This window comes from Bos grunniens, chromosome 7 (assembly GCF_055505025.1).
Source record: "Bos grunniens cultivar Pamir isolate PY7600 chromosome 7, Bosgru_T2T1.0, whole genome shotgun sequence".
Classification (NCBI taxonomy): Eukaryota; Metazoa; Chordata; class Mammalia; order Artiodactyla; family Bovidae; genus Bos; species Bos grunniens.
The window spans coordinates 22,897,119-22,913,759 of NC_141171.1; the positions used below are offsets into that span (position 1 = coordinate 22,897,119).

The 16,641-nt window shown below is 37.4% G+C and overlaps 1 protein-coding gene across 6 annotated transcripts in view; it reads left to right on the plus strand.

Moving 5' to 3' along the window:
- Positions 1–16,641, plus strand: part of RAPGEF6 (Rap guanine nucleotide exchange factor 6) — a 227,258-nt gene that overhangs the window by 38,541 nt on the left and 172,076 nt on the right. For 4 of the 6 annotated variants that reach the window (XM_086410436.1, XM_086410438.1, XM_086410441.1 and 1 more), the window contains exon 4: positions 4,413–4,496. The exons of the other annotated variants lie outside the window; for them this stretch is intronic. In XM_086410436.1, coding sequence (XP_086266562.1) covers positions 4,413–4,496 — 84 coding nt within the window. The remainder of the gene's footprint in view (positions 1–4,412; positions 4,497–16,641) is intronic. 6 annotated transcript variants of the gene reach the window in all.

A 16,641-nucleotide genomic window follows, 5' to 3' on the forward strand; every position in this document is an offset into this window, starting at 1 on the left:
AGTTTTTGGCAACAGGGACCTCTTTTATTTTAGGTGTGCAGCTGATTTGTTGTTGTTGTTCAGTCGCTAAGTCATATCTGACTCTTTGCAACCCCATTGCCTGCAGCACGCTGGGCTCCTCTGTCCCCCACTGTCTTCTGGAGTTAGTTCAGATTCATGTCCATTGAGTTAATAATGCTATCTAACCACCTCATGTAATTCCACGCCCTTCTCTTTTTTTTCTACGCCTTCGGTCTTTCCTAGCGTAGCATCTGGGTCTTTCCCAATGAGTTGGGTGTTCACATCAGGTGGCCAAAGTATTGGAACTTTATCGTAAGTCCATCCAGTGAATATTGAGGGTTGATTTCTTTTAGGATTGATTGGTTTGATCTCCTTGCAGTCCAAGGGACTCTCAAGAGTCTTGTCCAGCACTATCGAGTCAAAAGCATCAATTCTTCACTGCTCAGCCTTGTTTATGGTCCAGGTCTCACATCCATATATGACTACTGGAAAAATCATCTTTGACTATATGGACCTTTGTCAGCAAAGGGATGTCTCTGCTTTTTAATATGCTGTCTAGGTTTGTCATGGCTTTCCTTAGAAGGAGCAAGGATCTTTTAATTTCGTGGCTGTAGTCATGGTCTGCAGTGATCTTGGAGCCCAAGAAAATAAAGTCTGTCACTGCTTTCACTTTTGCTCTTTTGTTTGCCATGAAGTGATGGGACTGAATGCCATTGTCTTAGTTTTTTGAATGTTGAGTTTTAAGGCAGCTTTTTAACTCTCTCTTTTCACTCTCATCAATAGGCTCTTTAGTTCTTCTTCACTTTCTGACATTAAAGTGGTATCATCTGTATATCTGAGGTGGTTGATAAGTCTCCTGGCTCTTGATTCCAGCTTGTGACAGTCTTGATTCTAGTTTGTGATTCCTCCAGCCTGTCATTTCCCATGATGTACTCTGCATATAAGTTAAATAAGCAGAGTAACAATATATGGCCTTCTCATACTCTTTTTCCAGTTTTGAACCAATCCTTTGTTCCATGTCCAGTTCTAACTGTTGCTTCTTAACCTGCATACACGTTTCTCAGGAGACAAGTAAAATGGTCTGGTACTCCCATCTTTTTAACAATTTCCCACAGTTTGTTGTGACCCACACAGTCAAAGCCTTTAGGATAGTCAATTAAGTAGAAATAGATGTTTTTCTGGAATTCCATTGCTTTCTCTGTGGTCTAGCAAATCTGGTTCCTCTGCCTTTTCTGATACTGACTATAGTGTTTCATTGCACATTGCATTTATCATTATTTCTAAGTATTTTCTGGATTCATATGGATTTTTATAGCTTTATTTGTTCAGTTGTTGATTCATTAACTTATTAGTAAATGTTTGTTCTTATTATGCTTAGGCTGGTATAGAATGGTGAAAAGACTTGAGATTTGTCCTTATGAGTTTAACATGTAATGGAGGAGAAAAAGTTCATTAAGATAGCTACACATACATAAGAGCTATCAAGGAAAAGTATAGATTTATAGATAAATGGAACAGAATTGAGAGCCCAGAAATAAACTCCTATATTTATAAATAGTCTCTGCTTTTTTTTAAAATGGACCTCTAGCTATGTAGCTAAGCTATATGCACACAATGTGGGTATAACACAACTGAGTATTAAAAAGGAACCACCAGTGAATGGTTTATTTTTGTTCAAGGTACTAAACCATTTCAGTTGGGAAAGCATAGTTTTTTCAATAAATGGTACAGAGTATTTACATACAGAAAGTTAATCTGAGGTACTACTTTAAACCCAGTAGAATAGCTACAGTTTCAGGGGTTCAAAATGAGTAAAGGGGATCACCTGTATGGTAATGGGTGGAAAGTAAACTTGTGATGGTGAGCATGCTATAGGATATACAGAAATAGAAACACGGTGCTATAAACCAATGTTACTTCAGTTAAAAACAAATTTTGAAAAATAGCTATAGTCAAAAAGGTAGACAATAACAAGTGTTGATTAGGATTTTTTGACACCTGGGATTGTCATATATTTGTGGTACAGATACATGACAATCCCAGGTGTCAACAAAGCCACTTTAGGAAATGGTTTGGCAGTTTCTTAAAATATTACCATGTAACCCAGTAATTCCACTTTTATATATTTACTAAGGAAATATGGAAATGTGCATACAGAGACTGTACACAGATGTTCTTTCTTAGTAGCAATATACATAGTAGCCTAAAACTGGAAATTGTCCAGTGAATGGGTAGATAAAATGCTCTGCATCTGGTGAGTGGAATACCATTTGTCAGTAAAAGGGAATAAAGTGGTGCTAAATACTACAACATAGACAAACCTCAGACAAATTATGCTAAATGGAAGATGTAAGTTAGAAGCATCACATATTACATGACTCTATTTACATGAACTGTCCAAAATAGAAATCTGTAGAGACTGAGCAGATTATTGTTTACCTGGGGCAGGGATAGACTGCAAACAAGGCACGAGGGGTCTCCCTTTGATGATGTTTGCACAGTCCTTTGCAACTTCATAAAAAGCATTGAATCATATACTTAAAGTGGTAAATTTATGGTTTGTAGATTATACTTCAGTTAAACTGTTTAAAAATTAATATTAAGAATTATCCAAATCTATATCTGGCTAATCATAAACCAAAGAATTTTTAGAAAAATGAATGTGTAAATTAAAGAGTTTAAATTCAGAGATTAGTGGAAGCAGAGAAAAGAATGCATATAGTTGACCTTAACTGGGAAGCAGCATGATAGAAAAAGTGAAAATAAACCACTATGCTCAGTGCCACCAGTAGAGAGGAGGAAATGGGGAGAGCGAGATCTAGAGAGAGGTAGGTAGAGGCCACTTTAATAGTTTTTGTTCTTTATTTTAGGAGCAGTGTGAAGCCTTTGCAGGAGTAAGATCTGACAAGATTATGTGTGGCACTCTTCTCCAGGCTAGGTTATTCTTAAATTTATTCACTTGCAAAAAGAAAGGAGATAGGTGGACCCATGTTAAAGAACTTTCACTTTCCTTATGTTTACTCATCAGATACATTGCCAAACTGTGCTCGAAGGATGGGGTTCTCTGCAAGGTCTGAACGTTTTCTGATTGACGAGCTGGCATGGCTCTCTTGGTGTTAGGAGTGAACATCAGGAGTTTTCCTGTATTTATAGTAGAATTTACTGACAACTCTGTGACTGTTTCAGTAAAGAGATAAAAATTGGAGACTTGTGGTAGCATTTAAACGTAACTTTCTTCTGTGTTGATTTTGGGCAAATTTTTCTTTTATTGATTTTAATTCCTTTTTGATTGTATGAAAGTCATATTTCAAAAGAATTAGAAGGAATTTCCAAACAAAGAACTTTAAGTAGGAGATTTTCAGCCATTTGTATTTTCCCTCAGTGAAGACAGAGGGGAGGGATATTAAGAACTTTAAAATATCTTCTGGAAAGTTGATGATAATTTTTCCTTCTCATGGTAAGCAATAGGATTTACCTGGAAAGCTCACCCTGGGTGTTGTGTAGAATGGTTTGGACGCTTAGATTTCTAGACGATAGATGGTATTATTCACTGAGAACAGAGAACCCTAGAAAAAAATCAAGCTTGAGGGAAATGATAGGTAGATTTTGAACATGTTGAGGTTGAGTTGTGTGTTATATATGCAAGTTTACATATCAATAGCTAGATAGATATACAGTTCTCCAGCTCAGAGGGAATGTTTCTTTTATATAAAATTAGAATTGTCTACATATTGGAATTAATTGAAGTTGCAGGTATGGTAAATTAAAAATATATGAAAGACAAAATGATTAGATTATAAACTTAACACCTAATGGTATTCTGGGTTTCCATTGGTGATTTAACTGAACTAAAACTGATGATGGACTCAAGTTATCTGATATTTTTTATCCTTCAAAAACACATAAAATGAAAGGTTGGGTAGACATTTTATTTTTTCATGTCAGAATAGAATTTAAGTGAAAGAAGTAGATCATTATGACCCATATTATAGTTGAACATGAAGATGGAACATTGATAAATGTGAATTCCAAACAATACTGTCCTTAATATACGTTAAACTTATCAGAAATATAACTTTTTAATATGTACATCTAGTACAATATTTGAGTTGATCTTCATCAAATGTGGTGATCATACACAAAAATGAGGAATAGGAAGTTACTGATACAAGTTAATAATGAAGAACCAAAAAAAATATTTCTGAAACCTGTATCTTAGGATAGTTATTATGTAAGATGTGAACACGGTCTATATGAAACCTTCGGCAACAAGTGAAATTTCCAAGGACTGTTAATTTTTAACTACTTATAATAATACTTGAATTTTTTTCATGTTTTGTATTTTGTATTGAATTCATATATACATGTGAATATGTATATTTATTTACTCATCTATTTATTCACTTAAACAGTTCAGAAACTATTGCCAGATGTTGGTATATCCTGCTTTCTGGATCTGTGCTTATGAAAGACTCCATGGTTTTGCCTCCTTGCAGGTATGTTTACATTGGCTGCTTAGTATATTTGATAGGCAAAGTTTACGACTGTTTTATTTCTTATGTTAAACTATTTTATGTAGAATATGTATTTTCTCTTAGTAGATGATACATTTTATAGATGTCTTTGCTTTTTGGTACTACATGAAGTACTTGGCAAGAATCAACTGATATTTCATATTTCGGGAGTATGTTGTTGTTCAGTGGCTCAGTCGTGTCTGACTCTTTGTGACCCCTTGGACTGCAGCATGCCAGCTTCCCTGTCCTTCACCATCTCCCTCCCGGAGCTTGCTCAAATTCATGTCCATTGAGTCAAGGATGCCATACACCATCTCACCTGTTCTCCTCCTGCCTTCAATCTTGCCCAGCATCAGGGTCTTTTCTAATGAGTTGGCTCTTTGCATCAGGTGGCCAAAGTATTGGAGCTTCAGCCTCAGTCCTTCCAATGAATATTTAGGATTGATTCCCTATCAGATTGACTGGTTTGATTTCTTTGCTGTCAACGGGACTCTCAAGAGTTTCCTCCAACACCACAGTTCAAAAGCATTAATTCTTCAGCACTCAGCCTTCTTTATGGTCTGACTCTCACATCCATACGTGACTACTGGAAAAACCATAGCTTTGACTAGACGGACCTTTGTTGGCAAAGTAATGTCTCTGCTTTTTAATATGCCGTCTAGGTTTGTCATCGCTTTTCTTCCAGGGAGCAAGCATCTTTTAATTTCATGGCTGCAGTCACCATCTGCAGTGATTTTGGAGCCCAAGAAAAGAAAGTCTGTCATTGCTTCCATTGTTTCCCCATCTATGTTCCATGATGTGATGGCACCAGTTGCCATTATCTTAGTTTTGTGAGTGTTGAATTTTAAGCCAGCTCCTTGACTCTCCTCTTTCACCTGCGTCTGGGGTGTAATCTTTAGTTTATCCCGTGACATGTTATTGTATTATTTGAGATTTGATATCATTTATCTGATGTTTCATGAATTCATTGCTCTTAGTTATAGGGAGGCAATATACCTTTATAGTTAAGAAATCAGCTTTTAGACTAACGGGAATTTGGCTAGTATCCTGATTCTGTCACTTATTAGCTGTTTGAGTCTGGACAAATTTTAGTTTTCCTGTGAAAATGAGGATACTAATAGTACCCACTTACGTGTGTTATGAGGTTATAGCAAGCTATGACTCATACTTCTCAATGGAAGTTTGTACAAGTTGATATTTTAGAGCTAGACTGCTTGAGTTCATCTCTTTGCTTTACTGTTTTTTGGGTTAATTACTTAATCGTTCTGTGGCTCAGTTTCCTCACTTCTAAAATAGGAACAATAATAGGATGTATTTCATAAGCCAGTTTTGGGAAATAAGTGAGTTTATATAGCTCTTAGAACAGTGCCTGGCTTTTATAAGTAATTTTTAATTATCACCATCAGAATTATTAGGTAAAAGAAGAGTGGTTGGCAAGATGATTAGATATAATATTCTTAGATAATGTGGTCTGTTAGTAATAGTTAAGATTTGGGGGCCTGAAATTATAATTTGGTAACATAAAAATACAACCTTTTGGTAACTTTTCCCTAGTAATGTTGAAGAGATTTTTAGGCTTTTAAGGTAGGACTTCTAATTGCAGCTCAATTAATTTAGTTTTAAAAATATTTTAAGTATCAAGGTACATTCTGTTTGATAGATAGTATGGAACATCTCAGTTCTGAGGCCATTTTTAAAGCTGTGTCTTTAGTCTTGAAACTTTATCATCAATATTTGGTTAAATGAAATGTGTACTTCTTGACTAGTAGTATAAAACATATTGTTGACTGTTTTTACAAATAAAATACGTAATAATTCTTGCTTCTTTAACCCTTTTGGTTGTTGTTCCTTTCCCCTATGTTCTGAAAGACACTTGAGTGCTTTGTAGTGAGTGAATTAGTTCATGAAACAGAATAAGCTTGGTTGATGTGGATTACAGTTCTATTTTAGGATTATTAGTACTGTTCTTTTGAATATTTTATCACTCTTTTCTGCTGTTAATGAGTGGTTAAGAATTTGTTGTAATCACTTTATGAAGCCATTAATCAGCCATAATGATTCACTGTTAGTTTGTAATCAAGACATTGGAGTTTGTTTTAAATAATGGATAGTATGAGGTTTTCTTTTTTGTTGGTGTTTTGTTTTTTTGTTTGATTTTTTTTTTTTTTTTTTGGCTGTACCACTTGCCCCGTGGGATATTAGTTCCCTGACCAGGTATTGAGCTTGGGCCCATGGCAACGAAAGCACCGAGTCCTAATCATGGAACCACCAGGGAACTCCCAGTAATAAGAGATTTTTAAAACAAAGTCATGGTATGCTTTAATGTAATCATCATGAACTTCACAGCAAAGATGATTATAGAAGTGTATTTAATTGTCATTTAGAGAACAGTTCCTGTTAGATTTATATTTTGTGTTTGAGAGATGCTTGTTTGAGAGTTTATCGGAGGGTGATTGTTAGGATTAAATGAGTCAATACAAATAAAATACCTAGATTAATATTTAGCATATCAGTTCAGTTGCTCAGTCGTGTCCAACTCTTTGCAACCCCATGGACTGCAGCATGCCAGCTTCCCTGTCCATCACCAGCTCCTGGAGCTTGCTCAGCCTCATGTCCATTGAGTTGGTGATGCCATCCAACCATCTCATCCTCTGTCATCCCCTTCTCCTCCTGCCTTCAATCTCCCAGCATCAGGATCTTTTCTAATGAGTCAATTCTACCCATCATGTGGCCCAGGTATTGGGGCTTCAACCTCAGTCCTTCCAATGAATATTCAGGAGTGATTTCCTTTAGGATTGATTGGTTTGATCTCCTTGCAGTCCAAGGGACTCTCACGAGTCTTCTCCAACACCACAGTTCAAAAGCATCAATTTTTTGGCACTCAGCTTTCTTTAGGTCCAACTCTCACATCCATGCATGACTCTTGGTAAAACCATAGCTTTGATTAGGTGGACCTTTGTTGGCAAAGTAATGTTTTTGCTTTCTAATATGCTGTCTAAGTTTGTCATAGCTTTTCTTCCAAGGAGCAAGCATCTTTTAATTTCATGGCTGCAGTCACCATCTGCAGTGATTCTGGAGCCCCCAAAAATAAAGTCTGTCACTGTTTCCACTGTTTCCCCATCTATTTGCCATGAAGTGATGGGACTGGATGCCATGATCTTAGTTTTTTGAATGTTGAGTTTTAAGCCAGCTTTTTCACTCTCCCCTTTCACTTTCATCAAGAGGCTCTCTAGTTCCTGTTTGCTTTCTACCATAAGGGTAGAGTCATATGCATATCTGAGGTTATTGATATTTCTCCTGGCAATCTTGATTACAGCTTATGCTTCATCCAGCCCAGCATTTCTCATGATGCATATAAGTTAAACAAGCAGGGTGACAATATACAGCCTTGATGTTCTCCTTTCCCAAGTTGGAACCAGTTTATTCCATATCCGATTCTAACTGTTGCTTCTTGACCTACATACACATATCTCAGGAAGCAGGTAAGGTGGTTTGGTATTCCCACCTCTTTAAGAATTTTCCACAGTTCGTTTTGATCCACACAGTCAAAGGCTTTGGTATAGTCAATAAAGCAGAAGTAGATGTTTTTCTGGAACTCTCTTGCTTTTTCTATGATCTGACAGATGTTGGCAATTTGACCTCTGGTTCCTCTGCCTTTTCTAAATCCAGCTTGAACATCAGGAAGTTCACGGTTCACATATTGCTGAAGCCTGGCTTGGAGAATTTTGAGCATTACTTTACTAGCGTGTGAGATGAGTGCAACTGTGCGGTAGTTTGAGCATTCTTTGGCATTGCCTTTGTTTGGGATTGGAATGAAAACTGACCTTTTCCAGTCCTGTGGCCCCTGCTGAGTTTTCCAGATTTGCTGGCATATGAGTGCAGCTCTTTCACAGCATCATCTTTGAGGATTTGAAATAGCTCAACTGGAATCCCATCCCCTCCACTAGCTTTGTTCGTAGTGATGCTTCCTAAGGCCCACTTGACTTTTCATTCTAGGATGTCTGGCTCTAGGTGAATGATCACACCATCATGGTTACCTGGGTCATTAAGATCTTTTTTGTACAGTTCTTCTGTGTATTCTTGCCACCTCTTCTTAATATCTTCTGCTTTTGTTAGGTCCATACTATTTATCCTTTATTGTGCCCATTTTTGCATGAAATGTTCCCTTGGTATCTCTACTTTTCTTGAAGAGATCTCTAGTCTTTCCCATTCTATTGTTTTTCTCTATTTCTTTGCTCTGATCGCTGAGGAAGGCTTTCTTATCTCTCGTTGGTATTCTTTGGAGCTCTCCGTTCAAATGGGTATATCTTTCCTTTTCTCTTTTGCCCTTTTCTTCTCTGCTTTTCTCAGCTATTTGTAAGGCCTCCTGAGACAACCATTTTACATTTTTGCAGTTCTTTTTCTCCTGTTGATGGTTGTTCAGCAGCCAGTTGCAATTTTGAGGTTCTTGCAGGAGAAGATGAGCACACGACCTTCTACTCTGCCATCTTATGATTTAGATGATTTAGCATATATTAAACATCAAATAATTTTTGGCTTCTGCAAATATCATAATGGCATTGAGATGTCCTCATTATGATAGTCAATAGAATATAGCAGTACTTAATATAAGAGGAATAATAGTATTGTTTATAAAAATATAAACTATTTCTTTAGATATTAAGGTATCCGTTACTCCTTTATCAATGAATAGACAGAAACCACATGGTAATTTGAACAGGGACCCTTTAAAGAATTATTAATTTTCAAGAAATTAGGTACTAAGAAGGATAAAGGTGCTAAGGTTACCCAAGGAAGGAATAAACTTGAAAGGGGAACTTTCTCCCCAAAACTGAAATTCAGAACTTTTGTTGGTGAATATGTTGCTTGTAGCCCAGTGGCTAATGACAAAGTTCACTTGGTTGCTCTGGGCCAGAGGTGTCCATGGTTACTGGGTCAAGGCGGTCAGGGAGAGAAAGTCTGATGAGGACTGGTAAACAGTATAGTCCTTCCCAACCCCTAGCCCACTCAGGGTGCAGATGGGTCCTGAGGCTGGAGATAGGACCTCCCTTTGCCTTACACACACCTATCCTGCCAAGCAGTAGGAAAGTATCTGCCGTTTCCTTGTACTAGCCTCCTTTACTGACAAAGCTTTGACATTAACAGCCAGCCAAAGGAGAATCTTGATTAAATCCAGATCCTTTATTATAAAGTAAATTTGAAACTGAGAGCAAATACATTTGAACTTGAGAGGCAGTAAATACATGGTACAGTGCCGTGCTTTCCAACCTTGTTAGCACCAGGGACAGATTTTGTGCAAGACAGTTTTTCCATAGACCAGAGTGGAGAAGGCAGTGTCAGGATGATTCAAGCATATTACATTTATTGTGCACTTGTTTCTGTTATTACATCAGCTCCACCTCAAATCATCAGGCATTAGATGCCAGAGGTTGGGGACCCCTGGTACAGTCTACTCCCTTGGTTACTTAGTTTTCATATGAATGCTTCTGAACACATTTGAGCTTCTATCCAATTCTCTTTTCATTTAACAAGATACAGCTATCCTTCATATAAGTAAAGAAGTTCTTACCATCTCCCTGAAACAAGGGGATGCACGGTCCCGGTTGTCAGTGCTTTCTGTATTAGTTATACTTTTCATCACAGTGCCTCTGACTGTTAACTCCAGACTACCTTATAAAGTTCACTTCCAACAACTTATATATAAAATAGATATGGGAAAGAGAGGAAAGAAGAAAATAGTTAACGTTTATACAACTCCGGACCATGTATACAACATACAGTCCTGTTTCTATCATTGGTCACAAATCCGTAGTTGATCTTGCTTCCTCTTTTTACCACCCATTCAGTACTTGTGCCTTCAACCAGAATTTCAGCTGTTCTGGGTTCTTTACCTGATGATGGGCACAAAACCTTCATTTCTTAAGTGTCCTTAATTATCCTATGTTTGGTTCTTCCCTGCCCACCACCCCCACCCTGGCCACTTGGGGTTGCTGGTAGTTTTCCATTAACTTTAATAGTGGACTTGAAAGCACTGTACAGAGCCCAAAAGAACCTCTTGGGCTATAGATGTAGTTCTGCTGGCCTCCATTTTATGCAGCAACTCAGTTCCTCCTTGGTGATTGTAATCAATCACTCAGGCCAGTAGAATAAACCCCTTTTCTGCCTTTCGGTTCAGTGGCCAGGTCAAACAAGAGATGGCAAGAGTGAATGTCGACATTCTAGGAATCAGCGAACTGAAATGGACTGGAATGGGTGAATTTAACTCAGATGACCATTATATCTACTACTGCGGGTAGGAATCCCTCAAAAGAAATGGAGTAGCCATCATGGTCAACAAAAGAAATGCAGTACTTGGATGCAATCTCAAAAACAAAAGAATGATCTCTGTTTGTTTCCAAGGCAAACCATTCAGTATCACAGTAATCCAAGTCTATGCCCCAACCAGTAACGCTGAAGATGCTGAAGTTGAACGGTTCTATGAAGACCTACAAGACCTTTTAGAACTAACACCCAAAAAAGATGTCCTTTTCATTATAGGGGACTGGAATGCAAAAGTAGGAAGTCAAGAAACACCTGGGGTAACAGGCAAATTTGGCCTTGGAATACAGAATGAAGCAGGACAAAGACTAATAGTGTTTTGCCAAGAAAATGCACTGGTCATAACAAACACCCTCTTCCAACAACACAAGAGAAGACTCTATACATGGACATCACCAGATGGTCAACACCGAAATCAGATTGATTATATTCTTTGCAGCCAAAGATGGAGAAGCTCTATACAGTCAGCAAAAACAAGACCAGGAGCTGACTGTGGCTCAGACCGTGAACTCCTTATTGCCAAATTCAGACTTAAATTGAAGAAAGTAGGGAAAACCACTAGACCATTCAGGTATGACCTAAATCAGATCCCTTATGATTATGCAGTGGAAGTGAGAAATAGATTTAAGGGTCTAGATCTGATATATAGAGTGCCTGATGAGCTATGGAATGAGGTTCGTGACATTGTACAGGAGACAGGGATCAAGACCATCCCCATGGAAAAGAAATGCAAAAAAGCAAAATGGCTGTCTGGGGAGGCCTTAGAAACAGCTGTGAAAAGAAGAGAAGCGAAAAGCAAAGGAGAAAAGGAAAGATATAAACATCTGAATGCAGAGTTCCAAAGAATAGCAAGAAGAGATAAGAAAGCCTTCCTCAGTGATCAGTGCAAAGAAATAGAGGAAAACAACAGAATGGGAAAGACTAGAGATCTCTTCAAGAAAATCAGAGATACCAAAGGAACATTTCATGCAAAGATGGGCTCGATAAAGGACAGAAATGGTATGGACCTAACAGAAGCAGAAGATATTAAGAAGAGGTGGCAAGAATACACAGAAGAACTGTACAAAAAAGATCTTCACGACCCAGATAATCACAATGGTGTGATCACTGACCTAGAGCCAGACATCCTGCAATGTGAAGTCAAGTGGGCCTTAGAAAGCATCACTACGAACAAAGCTAGTGGAGGTGATGGAATTCCAGTTGAGCTATTCCAAATCCTGAAAGATGATGCTGTGAAAGTGCTGCACTCAATATGCCAGCAAATTTGGAAAACTCAGCAGTGGCCACGGGACTGAAAAAGGTCAATTTTCATTCCAATCCCAAAGAAAGGCAATGCCGAAGAATGCTCAAACTACCACACAATTGCACTCATCTCAGTGGCTAGGTGGAAGTCACTAATTCAGTGGAACCATTGCTGTGTTCCTGCTAGAAATAATCTAGCAGGACTAAGGCAATGGCACCCCACTCCAGTACTGTCGCTCGGAAAATCCCATGGATGGAGGAGCCTGGTAGGCTGCAGTCCATGGGGTCGCTAAGAGTCAAACACGACTGAGCGATTTCACTTTCACTTTCCACTTTCATGCATTGGAGAAGGAAATGGCACCCCACTCCAGTGTTCTTGCCTGGAGAATCCCATGGACAGAGAAGCCTGGTAGGCTGCAGTCCATGGGGTCGCACAGAGTCGGACACGACTGAAGCGACTTAGCAGCAGCAAGACTCAAACCAGCAGAGCTCAAAGTTTTAGGAAGAGGAAGTACAAATTCTATGTATGAGTTATTAAGTATAACAGTGAGAAGAACCACTGTTACTTCCATGCCTTGAATATGAAATCCATGTATTCTGCCTGTTGAGCAGATACATAACAGAAATTATTGCTGTACTTTTGCTGCTGCAAAATGAGTACCTTGATTGAAAATGATGCTATCTAGAGTGCTGAGGCTATAGATGGCATTTTGTGAGCCTGTGGATAGTGCTTCTGGCAGAAGCATTGTGGATGGCAAAAGCCAATCATATCTAGAATATGTGTCTGTTCCAATGAGGACAAATAGATTCCTCCTCCATGCTCAAACTCAAGTTCACTGAATAGGTTGATGCCATCCAACCATCTCATCCTCCATCACCCCCTTCTCTTCCTGCCCTCAATCTTTCCCATCATCGGGATCTTTTCCAATGAGTTGGCTCTTTGCAAGAGGTGGCCAAAGTATTGGAACTTTGGCATCAGTCCTTCCAATGAATATTCAGGGTTGATTTCCTTTAGGATGGACTGGTTTAATCTTGTTACTGTCCAAGGAACTCTTAAGAGGCTTCTCCACCACCACAGTTTGAAAGCATCAATTCTTCAGTATTTTTCCCAGATTATGTCTTGCCTTTTTGTTTTTCAATGATAACTTCTTTAAGTGTGAGAGGTCCAAAGTACTTAAGTGTTCTACTAATTTGTTTGAAGTACTTAAACGTGTTCTACTAATCTTTGCCTATTCCAAGTTTGTAAATATTCTCTTCTGTGTATTCTTAGACAGTTTTCTTAAACTAGCTTTACTGGTGTATAATTTACATACCATAAAATTCACCCATAAGTTTTTATGATTAATATATATACATTGGTACACCATAGTTTTAGACTTCCTTTACCTGAAAAAGTTTTGCATGCCCTTTTGCAGTTAAAACCTGACAGACTTTCTGTCTCAATATCTACCTTGCGCAGATATTTAAAAGTAGTCTTTGTTTTGGCATTTTTCACTTAGCATAATGTTTTTGAGGTTCATCATTGTTTTAGACTATAACAGTTGTAGCATGTCTATTTTTTTCAATTGTTAAGTTGTATTTCATTTTAAGAAGATTTCACATTTTGTCTAGCCATTCATGAGAAGATGAAAAGTTTGAAATTTTATTGTTTTAGTTTAGAGGCTTCTATGAATAATGCTGCTATAAAGATTCAAATAAATACATGTCTTTACATGGGCTGTGTATTTATTTTTTCTTTTGTAGATATGCAGGAGGGAATTGCTATGTCATATAAATATATATTTAACTTTTGAGGAAAGGTCCAAATTGCTTAAAGGATGACTATTATGTTACATACTGACCAAGAACATACCATGGATCTCATTTTTCTGCATCCTCTCCTTCACTTGGTATTGACAGTCTTTTGATTATTTCTCTTCTAGTATGTGTTTAACTATCTCAGTGATTTTAACGTGTATTTCAGTAGTGACTATTACTGTTGAGGCTCTTATGTGCTTATTAAGCATTCCTGTACCTTTGCTGAAATGTCTGTTCAAAGCGTTTCCCCATTATCTGTCTTAAGTTGTAAGAATTTATGTTTTAGATATAAGTTCTTCATGAGATGTATGATTTTTAATTGTGTTTGTCTTACCAAGTTTTAAGAACTTAGATGTTTTAGATACAAGTTCTTTGTCAGATATATGATATGCATGCATTTTCTTTTTTCTGTGGCTTGTTTTTTCCTTTTCTTAATAATGTCTTCTGAAGCACAAGTGTTTTATATTTTCATGAGATTCAGTTTTGTTTTTTTTTCTTTTGAGGACCTAGATTTTGCTGGTGTATCTTAAGAAATCTTTGTTTAGCCTAATTGCATAGTTTTCTCTTATGATTTCTTCTAGATGGTTTTCAGTTTCAGCAGTTATATTTTGGTCTAGTTCATTATGACTTCATTTTGGTTTTGTTTTTGTTTCTCTTTGTTTTGTGTTTTTGCTTAAGAATAGCCGGTTGACCCAGTGTCGTTTTAGAAGGCATTGAATTGCTTTTGTTGAAAATCAGTTGACCATATATATGTCTGTTCGTTTGCTTTTGCTGAACTAATGTTTACTCTGTTTCATTTAACTATTTTTCTATCTTGGTACTAATCTTCTTTCTTAATTATTGTGGCTTGTTGTAAGTTGTCAAATCAGTACTGTGAGTCTTACAGCTTTGTTCATTTTTAGAGTGATTTTGCTTATTTTAGGTTGTTTTTCCATATGAATGTAAGGATATGCTTGTTTTATAAATCCTGATAGGATTCTCATAAAAACTGATTTATTGTTTATTTCATAATAGACTATTTTTTATAGCAATTTTAGGTTTATAGCCTGGAGTGGAAGGTATACAGATTTTTCATATACTTTCTGCCCCTACTCATGCATAGTCTCCACCATTATGAGCTACTCTCACAAAAGTGGTGCATTTGTTAGAGTTGATGAACCTCACTCAAAGTACAGTTTATATTAGGGTTCATTCTTGGTAGTGTACACTCTTTGTGTTTGGACAAACATACAAAGTTATATTTTCACCATTATAGTATTAGAGTAGTTTCCCAGACCTCAGATTCCTGAGTTCCACCTGTTAATTCCTTCCTTTCCACCAACCCCTGGCTTTTTTATAGTTTTGCATTTTCCACAGTGTCATATAGTTGAAATCATACCATGTATAGTGTTTTCAGATTGGATTCTTTCACTTAGAAATACATAATATAAGTTTCCTCCATGTCTTTTCATAGCTTAATAGCTCATTTCTTATAGCACTGAATAATAGTCTGTCATCTGAATGTACCACAGTTTATCCATTCACATACTGAAGAGTGTCTTGGTTGCCTCCATATTTTGCCAATTGTGAATAGTTGCTATAAACATCGAGGTGCAAGTGTTTCTGTGGATATAAATTTTCAGCTCCTTTGGGTAAATACCAGGGAACATGATTACAGAATCATATGGTAAGAGTATTTTTAGTTGTGTAAGAAATTGCCAAAGTGTCTCCCAAAGTGGCTGTACTATTTTGCATTATTAGCAGCAATGAATGAGAGTTCTTTTCCTCCACGTCTTTTGCAGCATTTGGTATTGTCAGGGATCGGGATTTTGGTGTTTCTGATGAAGTGTTGTGGTATCTTGTTACTTTAATTTGCATTCTTTGCTGGAGTGTCTGTTAAGGTCTTTCACCCATTTTTTAATTATGTTGTTTTCGTATCTTTGTTTTAAGAGTTATTTATATGTTTTAGACAACGATCTTTTATCAGAACTCAGTTGAGTTCAATCACTCAGTCGTGTCCGACTCTTTGCAGCCCCATGGACTGCAGCAGTCAGGCTTCCCTGTCCATCACCAATTCCCAGAGCTTGTTCAAACTCATGTCCCTTGAGTCGATGATGCCCTCCAACCATCTCATCCTCTGTCATCCCCGTTTCCTCCTGCCTTTGGTCATTCCCAGCATGAAAATCAGTTCCCAGCTGGAAAATTCCCAGCATTTTCCAGTCGGTTTTTTGCATCAGGTGGCCAAAGTATTGGAGTTTCAGCTTCAGCATCAGTCCTTCCAGTGAATATTCAGGACTGAATTCCCTTAGGATTGGCTGGTTGGATCTCCTTGCAGTCCAAGGGACTCTCAAGTCTTCTCCAAGACCATAGTTCAAAAGCATCAATTCTTTATCAGAACTACCTTTTCAGATATTTTCTGCCAGTCAATGGCTTGTCTCATTCTCTTAACTATGTCTTTTGTAGAGCAGTTTTTAATTTTAATGAAGTTCAGCTTATCTGTTACTATTTTATATCTTGCCTTTAGTGTTGTAGATAAATCATTGCTATACCCAGCGTCATCTAGGTTTTCTCCTGTATTATCTTGTAGAGTTTTGTAGTTTTGCATTTTATATTTAGGTATGTGGTCAATTTTGAGTTAATTTTTGTAAAGTGTGTCTAAATTATGTTTTTTAAGATGTGGACATCCAGTTGTTTCAGCACCATTTGTTAAAAAGACTAACTTTGCTCCATTGTGCTTCCTTTGCTTCTTTGTCAAAGATGGGTTGACTGTATTTACAGAGGTCTCTCCCTG